We start from the raw sequence: 22405 nt of genomic DNA on the forward strand, positions 1-22405 counted from the left end.
ATTTTAAGTGGAATTTTTCTTTTCTATTAGCAAATACATTTAAGAATTTGATGACATGTTTATTTTCTGATGAAGGCTTAAAACATTTAGAGCATTTGGGAAGAAAATCTAGAAAAAAGTGCTCACCAATGCAACAAAGTGTTAGCGGTCATGAATTTCTACTGCTTGATTGTGCTTTGAGATGACTTTGTTGTAATTTGTGATACATAAATAAAGTTGAATTGAATTAAATTAATCCCTCTCTGAATGTTGATCTTTTAATTAGGTGAAGTCTTGTGTATGAAATGTTGAAAGATGAGAAAATCCAACGCTTGAATTTGGAGTAAAACTAATTCTAAAGGTGTTTGTTTTGTATGTGTTACTTAAAATATTATTTATATTATATTTTCTGAAGCCACTGTGGCTTTGCAGAAGCACGCTGATGTTTTTGCAATCTGTTACAGATTCAGTATCACCTTCAGTGTTAAAATAAGGCTCAATAATCACAAAATATCATCATTTTAATATAATAAAGATTTTTATGAACCTGTGAGAATACAAAAATAAATCTGGCTCTATACAAATCACATTCTCCAGAAGGTAAAGTGCCTTTGGTGTCACAGTCCAGTTGCAGTGTTTCATGGAGGAGCAGAGCAGCTCCTCCTCTCAGGGCTCAGACTTGGACAGACACTGAAGACCTGGAAGCCTCCAGCGACGACTGTTGTTCTGGATCCTCAGGTCCAGCCACTGCTGCTGAGCCGCGTTCAGAGCCGTACTGAAAGCACAAAGATCAGACAGGAAAAGCTTCTTGGACCAGCCCTGAGTGCTCACACCTTACCTTGGAGCGAGGTAAGGCTCTGCAGAATTGGATGGCTCCAAAGGAGGGAGGTCAGTGGTTATGGCTGAGGGGTCACTCAGCTGTTCCCCTTCCATGCTCCTCAGGTTTGTTATGCTGCTACTCACTGCGGTGTCCAGGCTGTCTGTGCTGCTGGTGGCTGGACCTGAGGAGGGACACATGCATCATGTGACATCTCACAAAATATTATGAAATAGAACAGGTTGTTTTGGGGCCTTCATGCATATGCATGAGTGGGCGTGTCTGTAGATGCAGACTCTACGCCTCGCTAATGGAGAGGGTGATCATTGATCACAAAGCTATTTTCTTTTGCTATCCACACATTATTATTGTGTTCAGCCAAAAAACTGCACATTACAGTAAAACACATGGATATTTAAGCAGCTATTGTGATTGTAAGTCCGACAAACGCTGCTTCAGGGCGTGTGTTTATTACATCAGCAGCAGAGTCTGTCTGTCAGCGGAGTCAGCTGTTTCACTCACTGGAGTCTTAAGCTGCCAAGTCACTTTCTTGTCATTCGCACCACCTCTAACCACAGGAAGAGACCATTTAAGGTGATAATTATTTGTTTTGATCAACCGCTACGTCGCATTGGGTAACAAACATGTCAGATCATGTCAAAGGCGATACGAGGCGATATAACGGTTACTAAAAGTGGAACTGATTATCAGCGCACTGTGCTTCGGATTATCTTTATACTGGATCATCTCTATACTGAACGTAAATATATTATCTATGAATAAAAGGACTAGTGGCTTGTAATCATAAGCTCACTGGATCTAATATCAGTTGTCCATCACTGTGGGATGTTGATCAGTCCCTTATATTACCCCAAACTGCTCCCTAGGCGCTACACCGTTGCTGCCCACTGCTACTCAAGGAGTGTTAAATGCAGAGAAAACATTTTGTGTATGTAGCTTTACATATCTGGGTCATGACAATAAAGTGTATTCTATATTCTGTATTAAACCGCAGTGTTTGTTTTACCTGTGAGGTCATTTGAGAGGGAGGAGCTCACATACTCACATTCTTATAGGGTAGGAGGAGCCAGGATTGTCAGGAGGACTTTCCACCTTATGACGTAATATTGGGGCAAAAAATCCAACTCGCCTTTTGAAGCTGACTTAGGAACCACACACACACACATCTCTCTCTATTGCCTTGCCACAGTTGCCTTGAGGCAGACTGACAGAAGCAAGGCTGCATAGTGCACTACGGTCCCTCCGACCACCACCAACACTCACTCACACACCACATTTATACTAGGCAATGTGGGTTAAGTGCCTTGCCCAGGGACACAACGACAATGACTTGGATAGAGAAGGATTCGAACCCCCAACCCTTCGGTTATTGGAAGCTCCACTCTTTTTAAATAGTGTTAAAAACAGACATGAAGGACTGCAGCTTGATGATGACATCGCTGATTAGCTCCTGATCAGAACCTTAGCATTGGATAGCAGAGTGTAAATAGTTGGATCAGATGGTGTGATGCTCACAGCACTGAGAGAAGGACTCCCAGGTTCTGGACTGGAGGTATGGCTTGGCCTGAGGCTGCTGCAGCAAACAAACCACTGCTGAGTCCACCTGCTGGAAGACCCTGAGGAGAGAAAAAGGACCAACATGACTCGACAGTATTATCAGGACATGTCTTTGGATCAGCTGTAGATTCTAATAATCCATCCATCACTTTAACTGACTTGATTTTATTGAATAATTTTTAATTTAGTTTTAGGGAAATTATATGCAAGAATATATGGAAAATTGCACAATTTTGGAAAGATTCCAATAATAGTGTGAGGTTGCCTGCAGTAGATTCTCTGCTGTTCGTTACTTAAGAGGGTGGAGGGAAGGCTTGGTGTGTTACCTCAAGCTGAGCAGTCGCTGGTGGAGTTCAGCTGACAGACCGTATCTGTCGGCCTGGATCATCTCCCTGATAGAGTCAAAGTCCTCCTTCAGCTGCAGAGCACCCTGCACACTGTGACAACGCAGAACAGGAAGGAGCTTTTAACATTAGCGTCACGTAGCAGTTGGATCGATGACAGAAAAGATAAGAAAAGATAAAACTTTATTGATCCCCAAATGGGGGAAATTTAGATGTTGCAGAAGCACCAAAAAAACAGGGGAAGAGGAAATATAACAGCATATTAACCGACCTGAATTTAATCTTCTGCTTCAGAATGTGCTCCATCCATGCCTCCATAAAAGCTGTCATCGTTATGCTCAGCGCTTGAACGCGAGCGTCATCGGGCAGTGGGGCCACGCCCTCTAGAACTTGACCAATCACGCTCTGAGCTGCCAGTGACACATACTCACTGGGACTGCGGGGCAGACCTGACAGAAGAGAGAGAACGGATCATGAGTCATCAACATTTGGAAGTGACACTGCTTTTTCCATGTGTCACACACACAATAGTCCATCACTTAGAGCAGACTGTGGAGGGTGGAGGGAGGACAAATTGGATGATAGAAAATGTTTTAGTGTAATTTACAGCCGATTTAAGACCAGGATCAAAACATAAAAGATGCTAACGGAAAGCTAACACAAGAGGAAGGTTGAGTTTTATAGGGTTATTTATTAAAGGCTCAGTGAATAAGAATGTAAATGTAATTGACTTTCAGAGGAAAAATAATAATTGTAATTGTAATTATAATTGGAAAAAGTGCTGGTCACTGTAAACATAATTGAGTTGACTTATGTGAAGCAGTAGAAATTTGTTTGTGTTCTTTGTTAAATGTTGTATATAAAAGGAAGTACGTACGTGTATGTCTGTGTGTGTGTGTGTGTGTGTGTGTGTGTGTATACATACTGTATATGTATATATTGCATTATTTGGAAAAAAAAAAAGCACCTCAAATGTACTTGTTGAATGCTGGCATTTCTTTTGTGTGTATTATTCAGAAGGTAACTTGAATGTTATGATTTATGTTGGGCAGGCATATGAGCATTTTTGCTTCTAAATTGTGACATTTGTTTTATTTAGTATAACAAAAAAATATTCAAACTGAACTGAATATGTAATTGTAAGTGACCCCAACCCCGCCTACGTCACATACACACCATTCATCAGGCTCAAAGGGAAGGGTATTAGCACCTCGCTGTTTGTTGGTGTGTGAATGTGAGTGAGAATGGGTGAATTTGACCCACAATGCTGTAAAGTATTGGTAATAAAAGAGCTTTAAACATCAAGTCCACTTACATCATATCGTAATCAGCCAGAAGAAAATAACCCACCTACTGCAGATCAGGAACACTTCCTTAGGCATTGCACCTTAAATCACCTTATATTTAGTGCAGCCCCCCAAAGTAAATGTGCAAAATGACTCCAAAGTCCCATAATGAAACAGAACATTTTCCAAAATGTACTCCAAAAACACAGGACAACAACCAAAATACAAAAAATTTACAAAACAACATCAAATGCAAAATAAATCTTTGTTGACGTCTGCTGGAGGAATTCTTTAAAATATTTGTGGTAGATCCAAAGTTTCAAAGAAACGCAACATGCCGGTGGTGACAAAATCTCAAAGCAGTACCTGTCCTGTGACCCGGTCTCCAGTGCCCAGCAGTGGGCATGGTGCGTTTAAAGATCTCCCCTGACATCCGCTTGCAGTCGCGAGAAAAGTTCTTCAGCACCAGAGAGGAGAAGGTCTGAAAAATAGAAAATAATCAACGACATTAGATGGAAATCACAGATTTATCTGTTGCCTAAATTAGTGGTTCTCCACCTTTTCAGGCCGCGACCCCCAAAATAAAGGTCCCAGAGACCGGGGACCCCCACTGTAGCTGAAGGTGGTTGAACACAGACATGAACAATGAAGAACAGTCATGTGGAGACAGGACCATCTATAAGGGGGAATAAAGTGGAGAGATTTTTGGGACCCATCCATAAAGTCAGCAAAATGATGGTCCATTGTTCTATGAATCTGTGATAACCACATTTATTCATTTATCTTAATAATATCCACTGTTATCCAATAATGTTTATTATTATTTGGGCCATAGTATGTATTCATCTTAAAGATGTAAATCCTTGTTTTAATCAGAAATGAAAATGGATTAAAAGTGACCATAAATGGCGGAAAAGTTGGTGAAATGGGATTTTAACAACCACAGAAATTGGTTGAAAGTTGGAAATTAGAGTGGCCAAAAAAGGACAGAAAACGTGATAGAAGTGTTCAAAGTGTCAATATTTGCTTAAAAGTGGCAGAAAAAAGTAGGAACAATTAGCTTAAACTGGCAAATAATGGGCATGACAAATCGTGAATGTGGTTAAATTGGTAAAAAAAATAAGCATGAAATATGGTGAAAAGAGGTAATGGTCAACATATGCAACATTAGGTGGGAAAAGTAGTGAAAAGGGTTTATAAGTGCTGAAAATGTCTTGAAAGTGGGAAAAATGTGCAGAAAATCCATTGAAATGTGATGGAGAAGCTACAGAAATGGGAGTAATGTAGCAAAAATGCATTAAAAGGAGCAAAAATATGGCAAGAAAAAGTAATGACAATAGGTTAAAATATGTCAAGTTTGGTGTAATTGCAGAAAAAGAGTAAAAATCTACAAAAATGAACTCAAATTGTTTCTTGAAGGCATCTGGCGACCCCCTCACAGTGTCTCACAACCCCAAGGTTGAGAACCCCTGGCCTAAATCAGCTCAGACTACAACACTGGATGAATGTTTTCACAGCTGATATATTATATTTGTACTTGGCGTCTTGTGATCAAGTCATTATTCGATCAATAATCTCATGGTTCACCTGTAGCTCCGACACAACATGGCTGAGTGCTTCCTGCTGCCGACTCAGCAGAATGTGGTTGTGATTGGTGAAGGTGGAGTGATGATCACCGTCCAGACTCAGCACCAAAGAATCAGTGTGATGCACCAACATCTGCATGGAGTCCTTCAACATCTGGGGAACCACGCGCACGCACACGCACACGCACACGCACACGCACACGCACACGCACACGCACACGCACACGCACACGCACACGCACACACACACACACACACACACACACACACACACACACACACACACACACACACACACACACACGGGTGGTGACAACACGCGAGCCAAACGTAAAGAAAATGAGATTGATCTGCTGAAATCAGAGAAGGCAACACGAGAGGAACCCACGCCGAAATACGTACACCACAGGATCTAAGAACACCTGCTGATCAGAACCTTCACACACGTACTTTGAGGTCGCCCTGTGTAATCAGGAGGAACTTGTTGAGGTTCCACGATGAAAGGAACTGCTGAGCTTTGGACATGACCCAGATGTTTGCTAGCTGTAGTGAAGCTAACACCAAGCTAACGCTCCGCTTCCTGGAGGTGAACCCAGAGGAACAGAGACCATGATCACCTGTAGGGTGGGAAACAGAAAGGTTAGAAGGTTAATTTATTATCAGATAAAGACAAATAATAGGCTTAATAGATCAACAAATCAAAGATCGTTAACTTGAACAAAAAAAGATGTAAAAGGTGGAAACTGCTGCTGGAAAGTTTGTTTTGATCTCCACTCTAAACATTGTAAACACAAACTCTTACTGAGATTGTTGGAAAAGTTTGGTGCATTGTGGGATGTGGAATCCCCCAGAGCAGAGGTGTCAAACTAATTTTAGTTCAGGGCAAAATACAGAACTGTTTGATCTCAAGTGGAGCCACAGATTTTAAACAAGAAAAAGAGCAATTTCAACATTAATGTTTAATGTGCCCTAGTTTGCGCTTCCAGGTATAAATTACATATAAAGCATAAAAGAGACCGACAATATCCAAGCATTAAGTGGCCTTAAACTTAAATTAACTTACATTTCCTTGATATTATGAACAATTATTAAATTTAGTAGAATAATTTGAGAAATTGTGCAGGATTTTGATAAAAAAATATTTCGTCATTATTTTGGGTTGCATAGTTATTTGAGTATGCACTAGCATGGTACTATGTGCCTGAAAAAAACATGATTCCCCCCCCCCCACCTTTAAGAAAGTGTCTTTGGTGTGCCTGCTGTTTGTAGAAAGAAGTTTGATAAATGTTGAGGATGTTAAATTCAGTTTTTCAGCTGAATGACTGCAGACTTTGCACTTTCTAACTTTAGAAAGCTGCTGGTACATGTGTTCCAACCTGACGACACTCTGTTGTCCGTGTGTTGACAGCACAGAGACGAGATGAGAGGCGCTGACAGCAGCAGGAAGTGCTCCATGGTCACCGACGACACCGTCTCACCTCCGTCTTGCTTCGGTGACGACGTCCCAAACCTTCGGCCTTGGTTTATGGGACATTTATCTTTTAGTGTTGAGCCTAAACTTCTGCACAGGTCTTGGCAGAAAACAAGACAAGAGCATAATATTACCACGGACATCTCATCAGATATGAGTGACTTCATAAAGAATGTGTGTTTACACTGATTATTGAACCAGGGAAACGGTTCCAGGGCTTTGCAGCGCAGAACCCTTTTATTAGTGAGCATCAGGGTTTGCATCCTCTTTGTATTCTTACTTAAATGTCTGCTGACAAAGTTCCGTCAAATGGGTATATTGTAATCCAGTGTGTGTGTGTGTGTGTGTGTGCGTGTGTGTGTACTAACCATAATCCCACTGAGCATGTGCTGCACTGATGAACAGACCCAGACTAAAGTCTTGCAGCACGGCGTGACTTTCTTTTGAGAGCAGACCTGTAACAAACAACATAATGTAAAGCAGGGGTTCTCAATCTTGGGGTTAGAAAGACCCCATTTGAGGTCGGGAAACACTGGTAGGGGATTGCTAGATCAATAATACTAAATTCAAGAAACTAAGAATATTTTTTAACTATTTGAGCCCTGCAATTTCCCCCTGGAATCAATAAAGGAATTCTGATTCTGATTTTTGCTTATTTTTAACCTTTTTCTGCAACTACACCAAACTTCACTCAACTATTTTAACCTACTTTGATCACTTTTTCTTGCCATATTTTTGCTCCTTTTAATACATTTTTGCTACATTAATCCCATTTCTACCACTCCTTCGTCAAATTTCAATGCCTTTTCTGCACATTTCCCCACTTTCAACACATTTCCGAACAGTTTTCCCACCTAATGTCACACATGTTGACCAATTATTGTTACTTTTAACCTCTTTTCACCACATTTCATGCTTATTTTTGCCAATTTAACCACATTCACTATTTGTCATGCCCATTATTTGCCAGTTTGAACACATTGTTCTAATACTGACACTTTGAACCCTTTTTAATACTTTTTCTGTCCGTTTTTGGACACTTACAATCCCATTTCACCACCTTTTCCACTATTTTTGGTTAAATTTAACCCATTTATTTCTAATTAAAACAAGGATTTACATCTTTAAAGGGGACATATAATGGTTTTAAATCCTTCCTTTTTACATATAAATCATACAGTTGTGGTCTATATAAAGCAGAACTGCAATGCTTGGGTCTGAATTCCTCATTATTATAGCTCCACAGGCCCCTTTTCTACCCCTTTTCTGATGTGCTTCTGAGAGCAACTCGTTTTGGTGCGGTCTCTTTAAATGCAAACAAGACACTTCATACCCCGCCCCCTCTTCAGGTTGCAGAGGTGACACTCGGTTAAACTCCACCCTGTTCGGCCATTTTTGTAGTTTGATAGAAGAGATACGGTTATGTAACGGCGCATAAACTTTTTATTCAGAGGTTATTTACAAAATGTCAACAACAGAATACTTGTCCATCCAGCTTTACATGTTCGAGCCAGAGTCTGACCCGGCGGAGCGAGATGAAAATAAAGATGATGAACCTGCAGAACCCTAACAAGTGAGCTAACACAAGCACCGAGCTAACGCTAGCGCCAAGCTAACGTCACGAAATGCATTTTAATACAATCTTTTTGGAGACAAAAACGGCAAAATGAAATGGCTAATGAAAACTTTAGACTTAAATTAAACCACGTAGGCCATATCATCAAGGATCTAAAACGAGCACACAGCGCTAACATATGAAGACAGTGCAACATCTAATGCTAACAAAACAATGACAGGGACGTCTTATCACACTTTTTAGCGTTATTTACAGCTTACCGAAGTGCTCTGTTTGTCGTCTCCAAAGATAGAAGGAATTGAACCCTCAATCAGACAAAGTCTTTCGGCAAATCCTTCTTTATACTGGCGGAGGTTGCTGAAGCAGTCATCCTTGAAGTGCTTCGCGCACACAAAAGTGACCTTACCCACAGATGTGGGTACATTTCCATAAAAAATAAAACTCAACCAGGCACTTCGAAAAGGTTCTGATGCTGGGAGACGGTGTATTGAAGCGTGTGGGTTACTACATCCAACAACCGAACATTTTGATTTCTCCTCTCGTAACTTCGGCATCCTTGAGCTTGGACTACAAAAAGAAATAAAAATGGCGGACTGCTCAAAGTGTTGGGCCTGGAGTCGATGTCCTAATTTGGCAGTTCCGCTGCAAATACTATGATGTTATTGTTCAAAAAATGTAATAGAGAATAGAAAAATCAAAACAGATTGAAAAATATGACCAAAACAGAATATAAAGATATCAACTTCTAAACAATCTAAATATACAACAAAATGCTTTTAAGGGCTAAAAAAGTGGCTTTAGCATGATATGTCCCCTTTAAGATAACTATATACTATGGCACAAAAAACAATAATATTTTTTATTGAAAATGTTTTTTATTGATTTTTTTTTCTTCATTAAAGTCATCTTTTTTGTATATGGACCATATTATGGGTAGTACATTTGTGTCTAGAGGCTAAAAATGTTTTTTGATTGAATAATACACAAATCTACCTCCATACAGATGCTTGCTTTGTCCAACATTTTGCTGACCTGAGATGAGGTTTAAAGCTACGAGCCTTTACCTGCCTCTGAAGCTCGGCTAATCTGGTGCAGGACGTGGAACGCTGCATGGTTGTCCTGCAGGTGGATGCTTGCTGCTGCGTTGGCTGCTTCTGGGAAATGCATTCGTAGCCACAGAGCGGCGCCGACCCAGGACCACAGCCGGGTACGGTACTGAGCAAGCACGTCAGTGAAGACGAGGGGCTGACCGAGGTCCACCCACTGCACTGAGTGATACCAGCGGCCACAGCCAGGCGGCGCTGTCATCTCCTCTTTCTCTTTGTCTTCATCGTTCTGAAACTCTGAGCTTAAGCACACACGTGATGTCACAGCGGTGTCAGATTCATAAAGGAATGTATACTTGATTAATAAAGCTAATTCAGCTTCCACATAGGGCTGTGAGAGATTCCTGGTAAAATTCCACAGGAACATAAACTCTGGATCTTTGGGAATAATCAAAAACAGAATTTTTTTCATGGGAATTATTTATTGGATCTTATTGGAAATTGGGAGTCATTTAAAAAACAGTCTGATTGCTTTGCACTGTTTAAAAATGTTTTGGTTAAAGTAACTTGGTTTTTACACTTTGAATCATTTCAACTGTATTTGGACAGATTATCAGTTATATGTTCATTTATCTTCGGCATTATTTTACAGAGGGTTCAATGGCTAGGCTAAGCTAATGCTTGGTTAGTGGTAAGCTAATGCTAATGCTAGGCAAAGTTAATGCTAGGTTAAGCTAATGCTGATCCTAAGCCAATGTAAGGCTAAGTTAATGCTAGGTTAAGCTAATGTTAGGCTAATGCTTGGCTAATGCTAAGCTCTTCAACCTGTATCAATATTTTTCATCTTATTTTTACTTTAGTTTTTTCATATGTGCACACTTAAAAAATGTCCCCATATATTCAACATCCGGGTATTTGTCATGAACCTCAAACTTATGAGTAGTACGTTAGTATGCCATTTACAACATCATCTGTGTGTGTGCAAGCTGATCTTACCTGCCGACGTGCGCTGGAGTTTGCTGCTCCGTCCATTCCTGATGAACTTGTTCTTCTTCCAGGTCTTTGTTAAACATCGTACGGACTTCACTCACATCCTGTGAATCCGTTTGATCATCTGCTGGAGAACTTAGGATGCTGGTGTTCACCTTGGCCTTTAGATTCTCAGCTGCTGGATTGGTCAGTGGTTCTGTCAGTCCTCTGGGTGTAGGTCTGTGGGACACCAGTGGAATCAGCAGATCACTGGACGAAACCAGCACCTGAAACAGCAGCTGCACTGAGGCCGGGTCAGTTTGACCCACAATGAACAGAGGCAGTGCTGCAGGAGGTCTGCAGGAGGTGGGACAGCTTGAAACAGTCTGCAGTGGCTCACTGGGACTTCCTGTGTGTGAGTGTGATGTGGGGACACGACAGGTCAGGGTATGGTTAGAATAAAGGCTGGAGGTAAATGAAGGCAAAGTGGACTTCAGAGTGTGATGTGAGGGGATTCTGTAGGTCTGAAGCAGCTGCTCCCAAGTCCACGAGCCTCCCCTGCTCCGCACCTGCTGAGCTCCATCAGAGCCCCACAGGGACCCGTGCTCCGCTGGCCGCGCTGTGACCTGGACATAAATCCAGCTGTGCAACTGTTTGGCAACTTTTTTGGCATGATGTTGAGCTAAGATATCAATGATCTCTGAGACGGAGAACTCTGACAGAAGATGCTTTTTGGTCTTTGGAAGACAAGAGCTCAACGTGCTACAGTGTGTCTGCTGTAAAACCAGGGTCCTCTGCTGGAAAACACCTCTCTGCGTCCTGAGCTCCTCCACAGCTTGGTTATACAAGTTTGTCCCACACAACGTGTCCTCCAGGACTTCCCTTGGCACTAATTCTAAATCTGACTGGGCTAAAACACACAGAGTAGCATGAATATAATGTTCCATCACAACTATTGCCTGAACAGCCAGTGAATCAAGAGTCTGCTGGATTTCTTTAAGCCGTCCCGTGAGCTGAACCAGAGCTGGTCTCAGATTGGGATCAGAGTGAACTTTGGAGAGCAGGCAAGGCCAATGGTTGAGGTGGACCCGGAGCTCCTGACTCAGTGAGCACAGAGTGGGCCTGAAGGAGGGCAGCTGGTCCACGGGGACGCTCTGCAACACAAGAAGAAATATTATACATATAAACGATAACACTCCAAACCTGTAGGATATTACATTTATTGTTATCTTGCACATATGGAAAATAACTGGACTGAAAGCAGAAGAAACAGAACCCAGAAACAAAAGAAGAAAGAACATGTGCTCTGCATGTGATTCTCAGTCCCACAGCTGGGAAAATGACCATCTAACTTTTTTTCCCCCATTTTGTCTGCACATGCTGTTGAAGGTCAACACTACAAGAAGTGCAATCTTTTAAAGACAGCAATGCATGTTTTGTTATTGCAAATAAATAAATGAATTTATTTTATTGCATAATTGTGACCGCCACCAGCACTCCCTAAGGAAGGTAAGAAACACTTTATTATAGGAGGATATAAAAGAGCGGGGAGTGTTCTTTGGGTTGGGCCTCTCGGGGTGAGTTCTCCTACCATCTGCTCAAGAGCTGGCTGTGGTTCGGTGGGCGCCGCGCTGCCTTGGGCGGGGTGGGGATGGTGGCCTGATACCCACTGTCCTCAGGGCTGTGCTGGTGTCGGGGGGGGTTTCGTGTCGGCCCGTGGGTGATCAGAGGTGGCCCTCGGGGGGGGGGGGGGGGGGGGGGGGGGGGGGACTATGCTGGTGGCATTGGTGTGAGGTGGCGGTGCCTGGCTGGGGGTGCTTGGGTTCGCCCGCTTATCGGTCCGTGGCAGTTGATGACGTTCTCTCTTATTGGGGTTGCCTGGGCCACCAACCTGTGTACGATGTTGTACCATGGGGCCGTGTGGGTCTGTGCTGGTCGTGGTGCGAGCTTCTCTGCTCCTTGTTGTGGCGGGACGGGCAGCTCGGGGCAGGCATGAGGCGGGGGTCCACCCTGGATTGCTGGGGAATGTGGATGGTGTCCCACTGTGCCTGGGGGGTGGGGGTGCTGCTGTGCTCCGTGGGGCCAACATGGTTCGAGGGGTGCCGCGGGGTGGGTTTCCGGCTGTGCTGCTCAGCGCGTCCCTGGGGCTCGCAATGCTGCGTGCCCGTCTGCGCAATCGACCATCTCCGGTGGCCCGCTGTATGGATGGGCCAGACTCACACCAGACAGGCCTCCTACATGGACACTTCACTCCGAGCTGGTCTGGCTCACTCACTTTGTGCACCACACCCATCCAACCCTTGGGGGGCTGGATGGCGGAGCTGAGGGTAGGGGGGTGGCACCGCCTGTGCTACCATGTACTGTAATAGCACGGGGACAGCACTCCCACATCAATTTGCCCTACCAATCCCTCAATCACACCTGATGCTGGGTTCTCTCTTTGTGGGGTATCTACAGGCGGTGTCGGCCTTACGGAGCGTGGGGGTGCCTCTTCCTTTCTGGCATGGCTTGGTGCTTGTCTTGTCTCCTGATTGCCTTGGGGGCGGTCCCTGCGGTGTGTGGGCCTGGGGAGTCTTGCCACACCAGTGTGGGGGGTGGGCATGCTGGGGAGGTGCTGGCGTCTGTGCCGGGGTTGCATGGCACTTCGGGATGATGCTGTTTGCTGGGGGGTGGTTGGGGTCGCTGTCGATCACTTGGTGGGTCTGTCCTGCTATCTGCGGGCCGATGGGTGGGTCTGGGCGCCTTTGGCTGGGGGCTCCTATACCACACCAGGTGTGTGCCATTGTTATGCCTTCTTCTCTCGGTGGCGGACGTCGGCCGCTCACGAGCCGGTGGGGAGTGTCGCCCCGTGGCTTGCACTCTCCGGTGGGCGGCAGGGCCTGGGCGGCTATCCTTGCGCCATCTGGGGCTGTGCGGTCCTGCTGGATTGTGGCCGGTTCATGGGCTTTGCCAGGAGGTTCGCCCTTGGGGGTTCCCGGTCTCTGGAAGGTGCCCTTGGGGTCCAGCGGGCTTAGCCTGATGGCTGGGCTGATCTTGGCGGGGGTCTTCAAGGGCTGGCCGCGCACTTGCATGCCTGCGGGTGGGGTGCGGGGTGGGCCCTGCTCGGGCGGTGCCCTGCAAGGCTGGGGTCTGGGGCTCTGTCGCTTCGGGGCTGTGTGCACCGCATACCGTTATGACGGTCTGGCTGGGGCCCCTGGGGGGCTCCAGACTTTGACTATAACTAAGGTTTATCTCGCCGGCGACATCAATGAAGGCCACTTCGCGGGGCTCAGCCGGTGCATCTGGGGGCCGGTGGGGCAACTCGCACCATCTCCTTGGTGCCCCTGGCAGCTGGGGATGCGGCCGTCGTTCTTGAGCGGGCTGCTGCCAGAGCTGCTTCTGTTCCGGTTCCTTCTGGCCTGGGGTCCGGTCTCTGCTGCCTCTGAGTTTGCCAGCAGGTGCCCGCTGGCTGCCTGCTCGGCGCGGCTCTGGCCGTCTACTGGGCCTGGGCCTTTGCTCCTCTGCTAGGGTCTCGGGCGGGGGTTCTTTGGGCCTTCCCCTAAGGGGGTTTGGTGCTGGGGTGTGGGTAGGGTCAGTGGTGGGGTGCGCTGGGTCCTCGACTCCTTGGGGCTTTCTCGGGTGTGTATCTGGGGGGCGTGGCTGCCTTTCGGGTTGGGATCTCGGGGGTGTCTGGGGGCGGCCTGGGGCTCCTTGGCCCCCACTCTTTCTGCTGGCTTGGCTGCATCTTCGGGCCCGAGGTTCTTGCACAAACATTGGTCATTGACACACTGGTATGTCTTGGGCTATGGGATAAACTGTGAACCTGTAAATATTGTGGAGTTTCATTGAATTTGTGTGTTTGGACGGACCGAGACAAAATACAACTGAAGAAGTTTGTCATTTTACACAAGGATTCACGCGGGACACATTGGATGCTCTATGGTCAGATTTGGCTCCCAGGCCTTGAGTTTGATATATGTGCTCTAAGACCTCAGGTCCTCAAGGGACATATTATAGCAAAACAGGTCGGCTTTTTCAAAGGAGAAGAAAAAACCTCATTCTCTTGTTGGTAAGACCTTTATTTGCTTCTTACCGTGTAACCGTGGAAACACTAAAAGCTGCTGACCTTCAGTTGATGCTCCAGTAGGTGTTGCAGTCTGAATATGTAAGCAGCTGCCAAGTGAACCCGTCTGCTGTACTCATGTACGAAGAGCAGCATGGAGCGCTGCTGCAGCAGCCTGCAGAGGGCGCTGTAGTGCTCCTGTAGGAAGGGAGACACAGCCAGGACTGGTACACCTCCTTCAGCTGGGGGGACTTTCACACAGGCCTGAAGAAAAGGGAGACCAGAACCACATCACTGGTTTTTGTGTGACATACTGACACATTTTTAAGCTAATGCATGCTTGAGCCACTGATGCTAAATTAGATGAAAATACTGACAAATAATCTGAAGAAGAACTAAGTCCGTGAAGAAGAATTCTTCTTCATAATGTGGATGGTGAAGTGACACTGCGCCCAGCAGTTCATGTATGGTACTGCAGCATAAATGAAGCAGAAAGCGGCCGCCGGATTGATTGTATCATGAATTTACAACATTACTCTAAAAATTAGGATTTTTAATGACAAAGTCAGCCTCACAGAGCTAAAAAAGTTAGAAGAAATCAGGGCGGATCGGCCTTCTTCTTGTAAATAGGATGTTACATATATTTTTTTTTTTTTTACAGCAGTTTTACTGTGTTTTGAACTAAATGCTGGAGGTCAATGAATTTGTGAATGTCTGAGGAAGATTTTGAGACCACTTTTGATGAAATATATGGATTCAGTAAGACATGGCAGTGCTAAATTGAAAAGGTCGCCTTTTTTCCCAACTTTGACAAAACAATTGACTGTGTTTGCCGTGATGGTTGTGTCTTAGAATGGTTTATATGGTTAAAAAATGGAAGATTCTAAGCTTTCAAACGGTATATGACACTTGCGATATGCTGCTGTATTTATGAAGCATTTAATCCCTTAAGAGCAGGAATGAGTGAGAACATGCATTCTGACCCGTATTCGGGTCGGTGGACGTTACAACTCGTCGACGCAAATTTTTGTAGTCAACATTATCAATTATGTTATTAATTATTGTATATGTTACACAGATTGTGGTTGGCTCAAATCCTGAGACGGTCTATATATTTAATTTCTTACTCTGGACTTTATATTCTGTTCCTTCAACACTTTACAGACCTGAGAAGTCCAGGGCGTAGCGTCCACCAGCTGCCACTGTGGAGCCACACACAGGAGAGCGTGCTGCAGACGAAGCAGACGTGCAGAGGAGCGAGACACCAGGTTGTGAGCCACAACAAAGTGCTTCTCTTCTTCTTCTTCTTCTCCATCCTGACTGCGGCTTTGGAACAGCCACTTCAGACTGGGAGTGAACGTACTCCTGAGGAGGAGCTCTGCTCGCTGCAGGGATCGAGAAAAGGACTTCTGTGGCCAGTAACCTAAAAAAATAAAGATCCAGAGAGGAGTTTTACACGTGTGTCCACACACACCCACACATATCAACACACACACACACATCAACACACACACACACACACATACCGTTGCTGCTCAAGTCCTCTGATGCCAATGTTGAAGCCCATCTCTGCTAAAACACAGAAATCTCACATTACAAATCGAATTCTAAAAGAACCATTCTTAAATAAAATCAAATCTGGGCACAACAAGAATAAAGTCGTAATATTTCCAGAATAAACTTGTAATTTCATGAGATTAAAGTTGTACTATTTCAATAATGAAGTCATAATTTTATGAGAATAAAGTTGTATCTTAATCAAATCTGAATTTTATGAGATTGAAGTCGTAATATTTCAAGATAAAAATCGTAATATTTGAAGTCATATTAAATATTTAAAAAATAAAGTCATTCTTTTATGGGAATAAAGTCATAATTTAATAAAATCATAATCTTATGAGACTAAAGTCATAATATTTCAAAATTAAAGTTGTAATATTTCAAGATTAAAATCTAATATTTCAAGATTAAAGTTGTAATATTTCGAGATCAAAGTCAGAATATTTTGAAAATTAAATTGTAATGTAATTTATGAAAATAAAGTTCTATCTTAATAAAATTGTAATTTTATGAGATCAAAGTCGTAATATTTAGAGATTAAAGTAATAATTTTACGAGAATAAAATTGAAAAACAAACAGGATCTTGTGCGTTATGAAGAATGTGGAACATTTAGTGAGATTATATTTGTCTTTAGGTTTCACACATGGTGAAATACTGAGCCTTTTGGCCCATCATCACCACTGTTATCAATTTAAGGACTTTAAAGACACTTGGGAGACATTTGTGTTTGTTCCAAAGAACCAAACTGATTTGGAGCAATCTCTTTTATTGTGGAGGAGGAAGTTGCCGGAAGTGGTCAACTTCCGGCGTCACGTACTGAGTTTACCTCTGCACTGAGATTATAACTCTAACACTAACTCAATCCAATAAACAAATAAAACACGTGTCCGTTCACTTTGAAAACAAAAATAAACTAAAACGAATTATTGTTTTTAAGCAAAAAAATCAATTTCCCGTAGTGCGCATGAGCGCGCATGCGCACATACAATCTCAGTACAATGCAAACTCAGTACATGACACCGGGCTAGTGGTGATAGTGGTGTTTACTTAAACAGGGAATTCTGCCATTACCTGTTTTTAAAGATAAGACTTTATTCTCATAAAATCACAACTCTATTCTCACAATATTACAACTTCAATCTCGAAACATTACTATTTTAATCTGATAAAATTACAACTTTATTCTGATAAAATTAAGGCTTTATTCTTGAAATATTACAACTATAAATTCAAAATATTACTTTAATCTGATAAAATTATGACATTCTCAAAATATTACGACTTTAATCTCAAAATATTACGACTTTAATCTCAAAATATTACAACTTTAATCTCAAAATTTTACGACTTCAATCTGAAAAAATTCCAACTTTATTCTCAAAATATTATGACTTTTATCTCGTAGTGCTCACAGATTTCTTTTTATTTTAATGTAGTCCTAATACGCTCTTGTAATTTACAGATACAACAAAGCAAAAATATTCAGAAACAAATATTATCTGTATAGAATATCAGCCTTCAACTGGATGGTGATTTACTAAATGATCAATGGTTTCATCAGCTGACCTTTAGAAGAAAAATAAATGAAAAAAAAACAAACCTGCTCTTTTTCAGGACTGAAGCACTCAGAGTTTTCACCATCTGAAAGACACAGAATTGATGATCATTATGAACGCAAACCTTACAAATAAATGACACAGCTAACATTACTACATGCTGAAAACTAGGCACACTCTTAACTGTTCAATACTAAAACACCAGAACCCCCTTTTTACATTCATCCCACACACCTAATGTTTGACAGGGTTATACAATCACACTGTTTAAACCACTACATCAGGGGTGTCAAACTCATTTTATTTTGGGGGCCAAACACAAAGTACAGTTTGATCTTAAGTGGGCCACGGATTTCAGGCGGGAAAACGAGCAATTTCAACAATAATGTCCCCAAGTTTGCACTTTACACAACGTATAAATGATACGTAAAGTATGTTATGTAATATTCAGATATCAGTCCACTCCCTGCAGGATTTTCTCTTTTAAATTTCATTGATTTTGTGACCACATTTTTATCTAATTTGTGGAATTTGTGTGAAATAATTTCAGGAAAATTGAGTTCTTTGAACAATTTGAGATTTTTGAGACTGGGAAACCCTAACCCTACAAATATTGATTAGTTTCATTGAATTTGTTACATTATTATAACTAAATGATTTGGTCATTTAGACAATAATTTATTTGTTTTTCTGTCTTTTTAACTTTCTCCTGCAGGCCTAATTGGATTGTCTTAGAGCAGTATTTCTCAAATGGGGGTACATGTACCCCTAGGGGTACTTGGATTCAGAAATAAGAAAAAGGAGGTACTTGAGGCAAAAATGTTTGAAAATGACTTGTCTAAAGCAGTGATTCTCAACTGGTGGGTCGGGACCCAGAAGTGGGTCGCGGACAGCTGGTAAAAAATAAATAGCCTGCTTAATGTCTCTCGTGTTGGACATGTCTTTTATTTTGAAAGAAACTTTTTTTTTTTTTGACAGGCATGCTGTGAAATGAATGTTACACAGGAAAATACATAGATTTATGTTTTAAAAAAGATTATATATATATATGTGTGTTTTCAACACACATATAAAAAAATTTATTTTTTGAAAAATTACATATATATACATATAAATATTACATATATAAAAAAATTTATTTTTTGAAAAATTAAATTTGGTTGGTTGAATTCTCAAAAAAAAGAAAAGAAAAAAAAAAGTGAGTCGCGATTTAATGACCATGGCAAAATATGGGTCCCAGGGTGAGACCAATCGAGAACCCCTGGTCTAAAGGACCAGCTTTGGCCCCCGGGCCTTGAGTTTGACACCTGAAGACAACATGACGTGTGTGTGTGCACTTGCCTGTGATCTGCTCTGACTCTCCACCAGGATCATTCGGTAGGTCCTGGTTATCTTGATCCATTCCAGCTGAACTGTGAATAGAGAACAGGAGGAAGTCTTAAATGACGCTTTGATTCATTCAATCAGGATGGAACGGGGTGAAGATAGTTTGATATTTGACATTGGCCTGTTTCTGCGTCGATTACCTTCAATAGCTCAAATTCTCACAGTTTCAGGATTTGTTGGAGAGCAGACTAAGGCCGACGTTTCACAGTTTTGATAAACTTCACATAAGAAAAGATGACGATGCAGCTGGGAGTGAAAAGAACTGAAAGTCTGTCCAACGCACTGATGAGGAGTCGAAAAAGTGCAATACAGTTCATTTCAATATTCAGTAACTGCTTTGTTTTTCAACATAGACATCTCACAACTTTCACAGCTCTTGGTTAGTATAGAAGGCCATTAACAAATACCATTATCAGGGATCTGTCCCTTTAAATATGCAATTTTCTAGGTTGCTTTTTCGTTTTTTTTTTTATTTATTTTTTTATTGACATCAACTGACCTCTTATGGGTCCTGGACATCCCCTCATAACTTTCACAGCTCTTTGTTAGTTTAGAAGGCCATTAACAAATGCCTTAATACCATTATCAGGTGTCTGTCCCTTTAAATATGCAATTTTCAAGGTTGACATTTCAATAGCTTTCTCATTTTTAAATGTATTTACATCAAATGACCTCTCATGGGTCCTGGACATCTCCCTTTGTTATGTGAAGTTTATCACGGAGCGATTGAAGGAAAACAGGCGAATGTTAAATATCAAACTATCTTCACTCAGGTTAAGGATCGATGGCTCACACATCCACAGACGTTAATGAAGTAAAGTTAATAAATACTCACCACCTTTGTTTATGCCATCTTCATTATTCAGGGATAGTTTTCCTCCTTCTCTGTGATCATCAGAAATAAACACTGTTATGGCAATTATTATATTCATCATCATATCGTCAAATGTGTGTTCATGTGTACAATTTGTCATGTTTTAATACATGATGACTGCAGTACTCTTTGCACTTTTGAACAGCTGCGTCAACTCACTGTGTCTGCTGAAGGCCAAACTCAAACTCACATGCAGATATACACGCACACACACTATCAAGGACAGATAACATCGGCGCCCAACCTTCCTCATAATATACACATCTTCATCATCCTCCAACATCTCCACTGTTGGGAGCATGTGACCAACTCCTTTTCTTCCTTCAGGGTTGGGACTTCTTCTCATATCTGTATAATACGGTGGCTGGGAAGTGTCAGGTGAATGCATTTACAGAAACAAACACAAATGCAAACAGGTCACAACACGAATGCAAACCGGCCACAACGGAAGTGTTTCCGACGGACCGGTATTACAGTCGGACGGGTATTATGATATGATAGCCTGATATGAAAAATATAAGAGTATCCTAATCAACTTTCACTTACTTTCATACGTGTTTCGATGTCTCCTTCTTGTCCTTCTCTGTTCTGGTGGGTTAAAAACATCCGCCAGAAACGTCTCCGTCTGTAATACCGGTCCGTCGGAAACACTTCCGTTGTGGCCGGTTTGCATTCGTGTTGTGACCTGTTTGCATTTGTGTTCGTTTCTGTAAATGTACGGTGGCTGGGAAGTGTCAGGTGAATGCATTTACAAAAACGAACACAAATGCAAACAGGTCACAACACGACCTGTTTCCGACGGACCGGTATTACAGTCGAACAGTCGGACGGGTATTGTGATATGATAGCCTGATATGAAAAATATGAGTATCCTAATCAACTTTCACTTACTTTCATACGTGTTTCGATGTCTCCTTCTTGTTCTTCTCTGTTCTGGTGGGTTAAAAGCATCCGCCAGAAACGTGTCCATCTGTAATACCGGTCCGTCGGAAACACTTCCGTTGTGGCCATTTTGCATTCGTGTTGTGACCTTTTTGCATTTGTGTTCATTTCTTTAAATGCATTCACCTGACACTTCCCGGCCACCGGGTTTCCGCAACGGAAGTGTTTCCGACGGACCGGTATTACAGACGGACAGGTTTCTGGCGGATGTTTTTAACCCACCAGAACAGAGAAGAACAAGAAGAAGACATCGAAACGCGTATGAAAGTAAGTGAAAGTTGATTAGGATACTCTTATATTTTTCATATCAGGCTATCATATCATAATACCAGTCCGACTGTAATACCGGTCCGTCGGAAACACTTCCGTTGTGGCCGGTTTGCATTCGTGTTGTGACCTGTTTGCATTTGTGTTCGTTTCTGTAAATGCATTCACCTGACACTTCCCAGCCACCGTAGTATAAAGTTTAAGCTATTAAAACTGTTAGTCAGTCTTACTTTTTTCCTCTGGCCGGAGCCTTTTAACCATCCTTGTGGTGGGCTGCCTTTAATTCTTCCAGGATGGAAGCTTCTTTGTACTCTTTTTCATTTAGTTTATAATAAATCCTTTTTTTTTATATAAAATCATCACGCTTCAACTGGACTCCATCATTCAACCAGAGCAATAAATCATGTCTCCAAATGAGGTCAACCGCAAATTTGCCGTGACAACACAAAGAACCAAATATTTATGTCCAAAATATTTAATCTCTGTACAATGTTTACATCTGCATCTTCTATCGCTAGTCCAACAACACGAGCAGTTTCCCATTTCTAACAGCACTCCTGGACATAAAAATCGTTCATATGACACATTGTGTAGCCGTTCTTTACTTGTTTACGAGTGTTTTTCCTCTAAAACGTACCTGTTAATCAGATTAAAGCAGCTCAGAGTCACACACGCAGACACAGGGCAGTGCTGGGTGCCGAGCAGTCTTCTTCGTCGGCATGGTGAACAGGAAGTGATGTCAGACTTAGAGCGCCCCCTGAGGCCACAACACATACTCATACTTCTTTGTGTTCAGAATCAGGTTCATTCTGCTGCAAACTAACAGTTTTTATGCACCTGTTCTCTGTAGGTCCCCTTTATCATTATTTGTTGAGGAAGGAGGCCTACGTTAGTCGTGTCGTCCGCTAATTTAAACAAGGCGTTGCTGTTCTTTGGTGGCCCTGCAGACTGCTGTCAAGTGAGCCGGCGTTTGTTTTTTTGCTGCGCATTTTTTAGCACCTTTACGGTAAACAACAAGCAAGTCGTGCGGCCCATAGTGAGGACCCATATATAAAGACAAGAGAATGAAATGGTCTTTTTCCTGTTTTAAAATGTGCATAAAATCACTGTCTTCATAGGTTTGC

The 22405-nt window shown here is 42.5% G+C and overlaps 1 protein-coding gene across 3 annotated transcripts; it reads right to left on the reverse strand.

Annotated features, from left to right (window-relative positions):
* Positions 1-482: 482 nt before the first annotated feature.
* On the reverse strand, positions 483-22003 carry ccdc142 (coiled-coil domain containing 142). 3 transcript variants are annotated; one of them, XM_028460471.1, is made up of 19 exons: positions 21919-22003; positions 20034-20083; positions 19154-19224; positions 17857-17897; positions 16221-16263; positions 15861-16117; positions 14758-14958; positions 10680-11806; positions 9702-9985; positions 7430-7516; positions 6967-7161; positions 6041-6207; positions 5592-5744; positions 4371-4485; positions 2990-3167; positions 2701-2811; positions 2333-2433; positions 818-980; positions 483-754 (listed from the first exon to the last, which is right to left on the reverse strand). In XM_028460471.1, exons 3-19 carry the CDS (start codon positions 19212-19214, stop codon positions 646-648), a joined length of 3393 nt encoding a protein of 1130 aa, XP_028316272.1. In that variant the 5' UTR covers positions 19215-19224; positions 20034-20083; positions 21919-22003; the 3' UTR covers positions 483-645. The 3 variants fall into 3 exon arrangements, with proteins under 3 accessions (XP_028316272.1, XP_028316270.1, XP_028316271.1); XM_028460469.1 differs by having other exon boundaries at positions 16221-16266; XM_028460470.1 differs by lacking the exon at positions 21919-22003 and adding an exon at positions 20619-20739 and having other exon boundaries at positions 16221-16266.
* Between the last annotated feature and the right edge of the window lie 402 nt (positions 22004-22405).

Source organism: Gouania willdenowi, chromosome 10, assembly GCF_900634775.1.
Source record: "Gouania willdenowi chromosome 10, fGouWil2.1, whole genome shotgun sequence".
Taxonomy (NCBI): Eukaryota; Metazoa; Chordata; class Actinopteri; order Blenniiformes; family Gobiesocidae; genus Gouania; species Gouania willdenowi.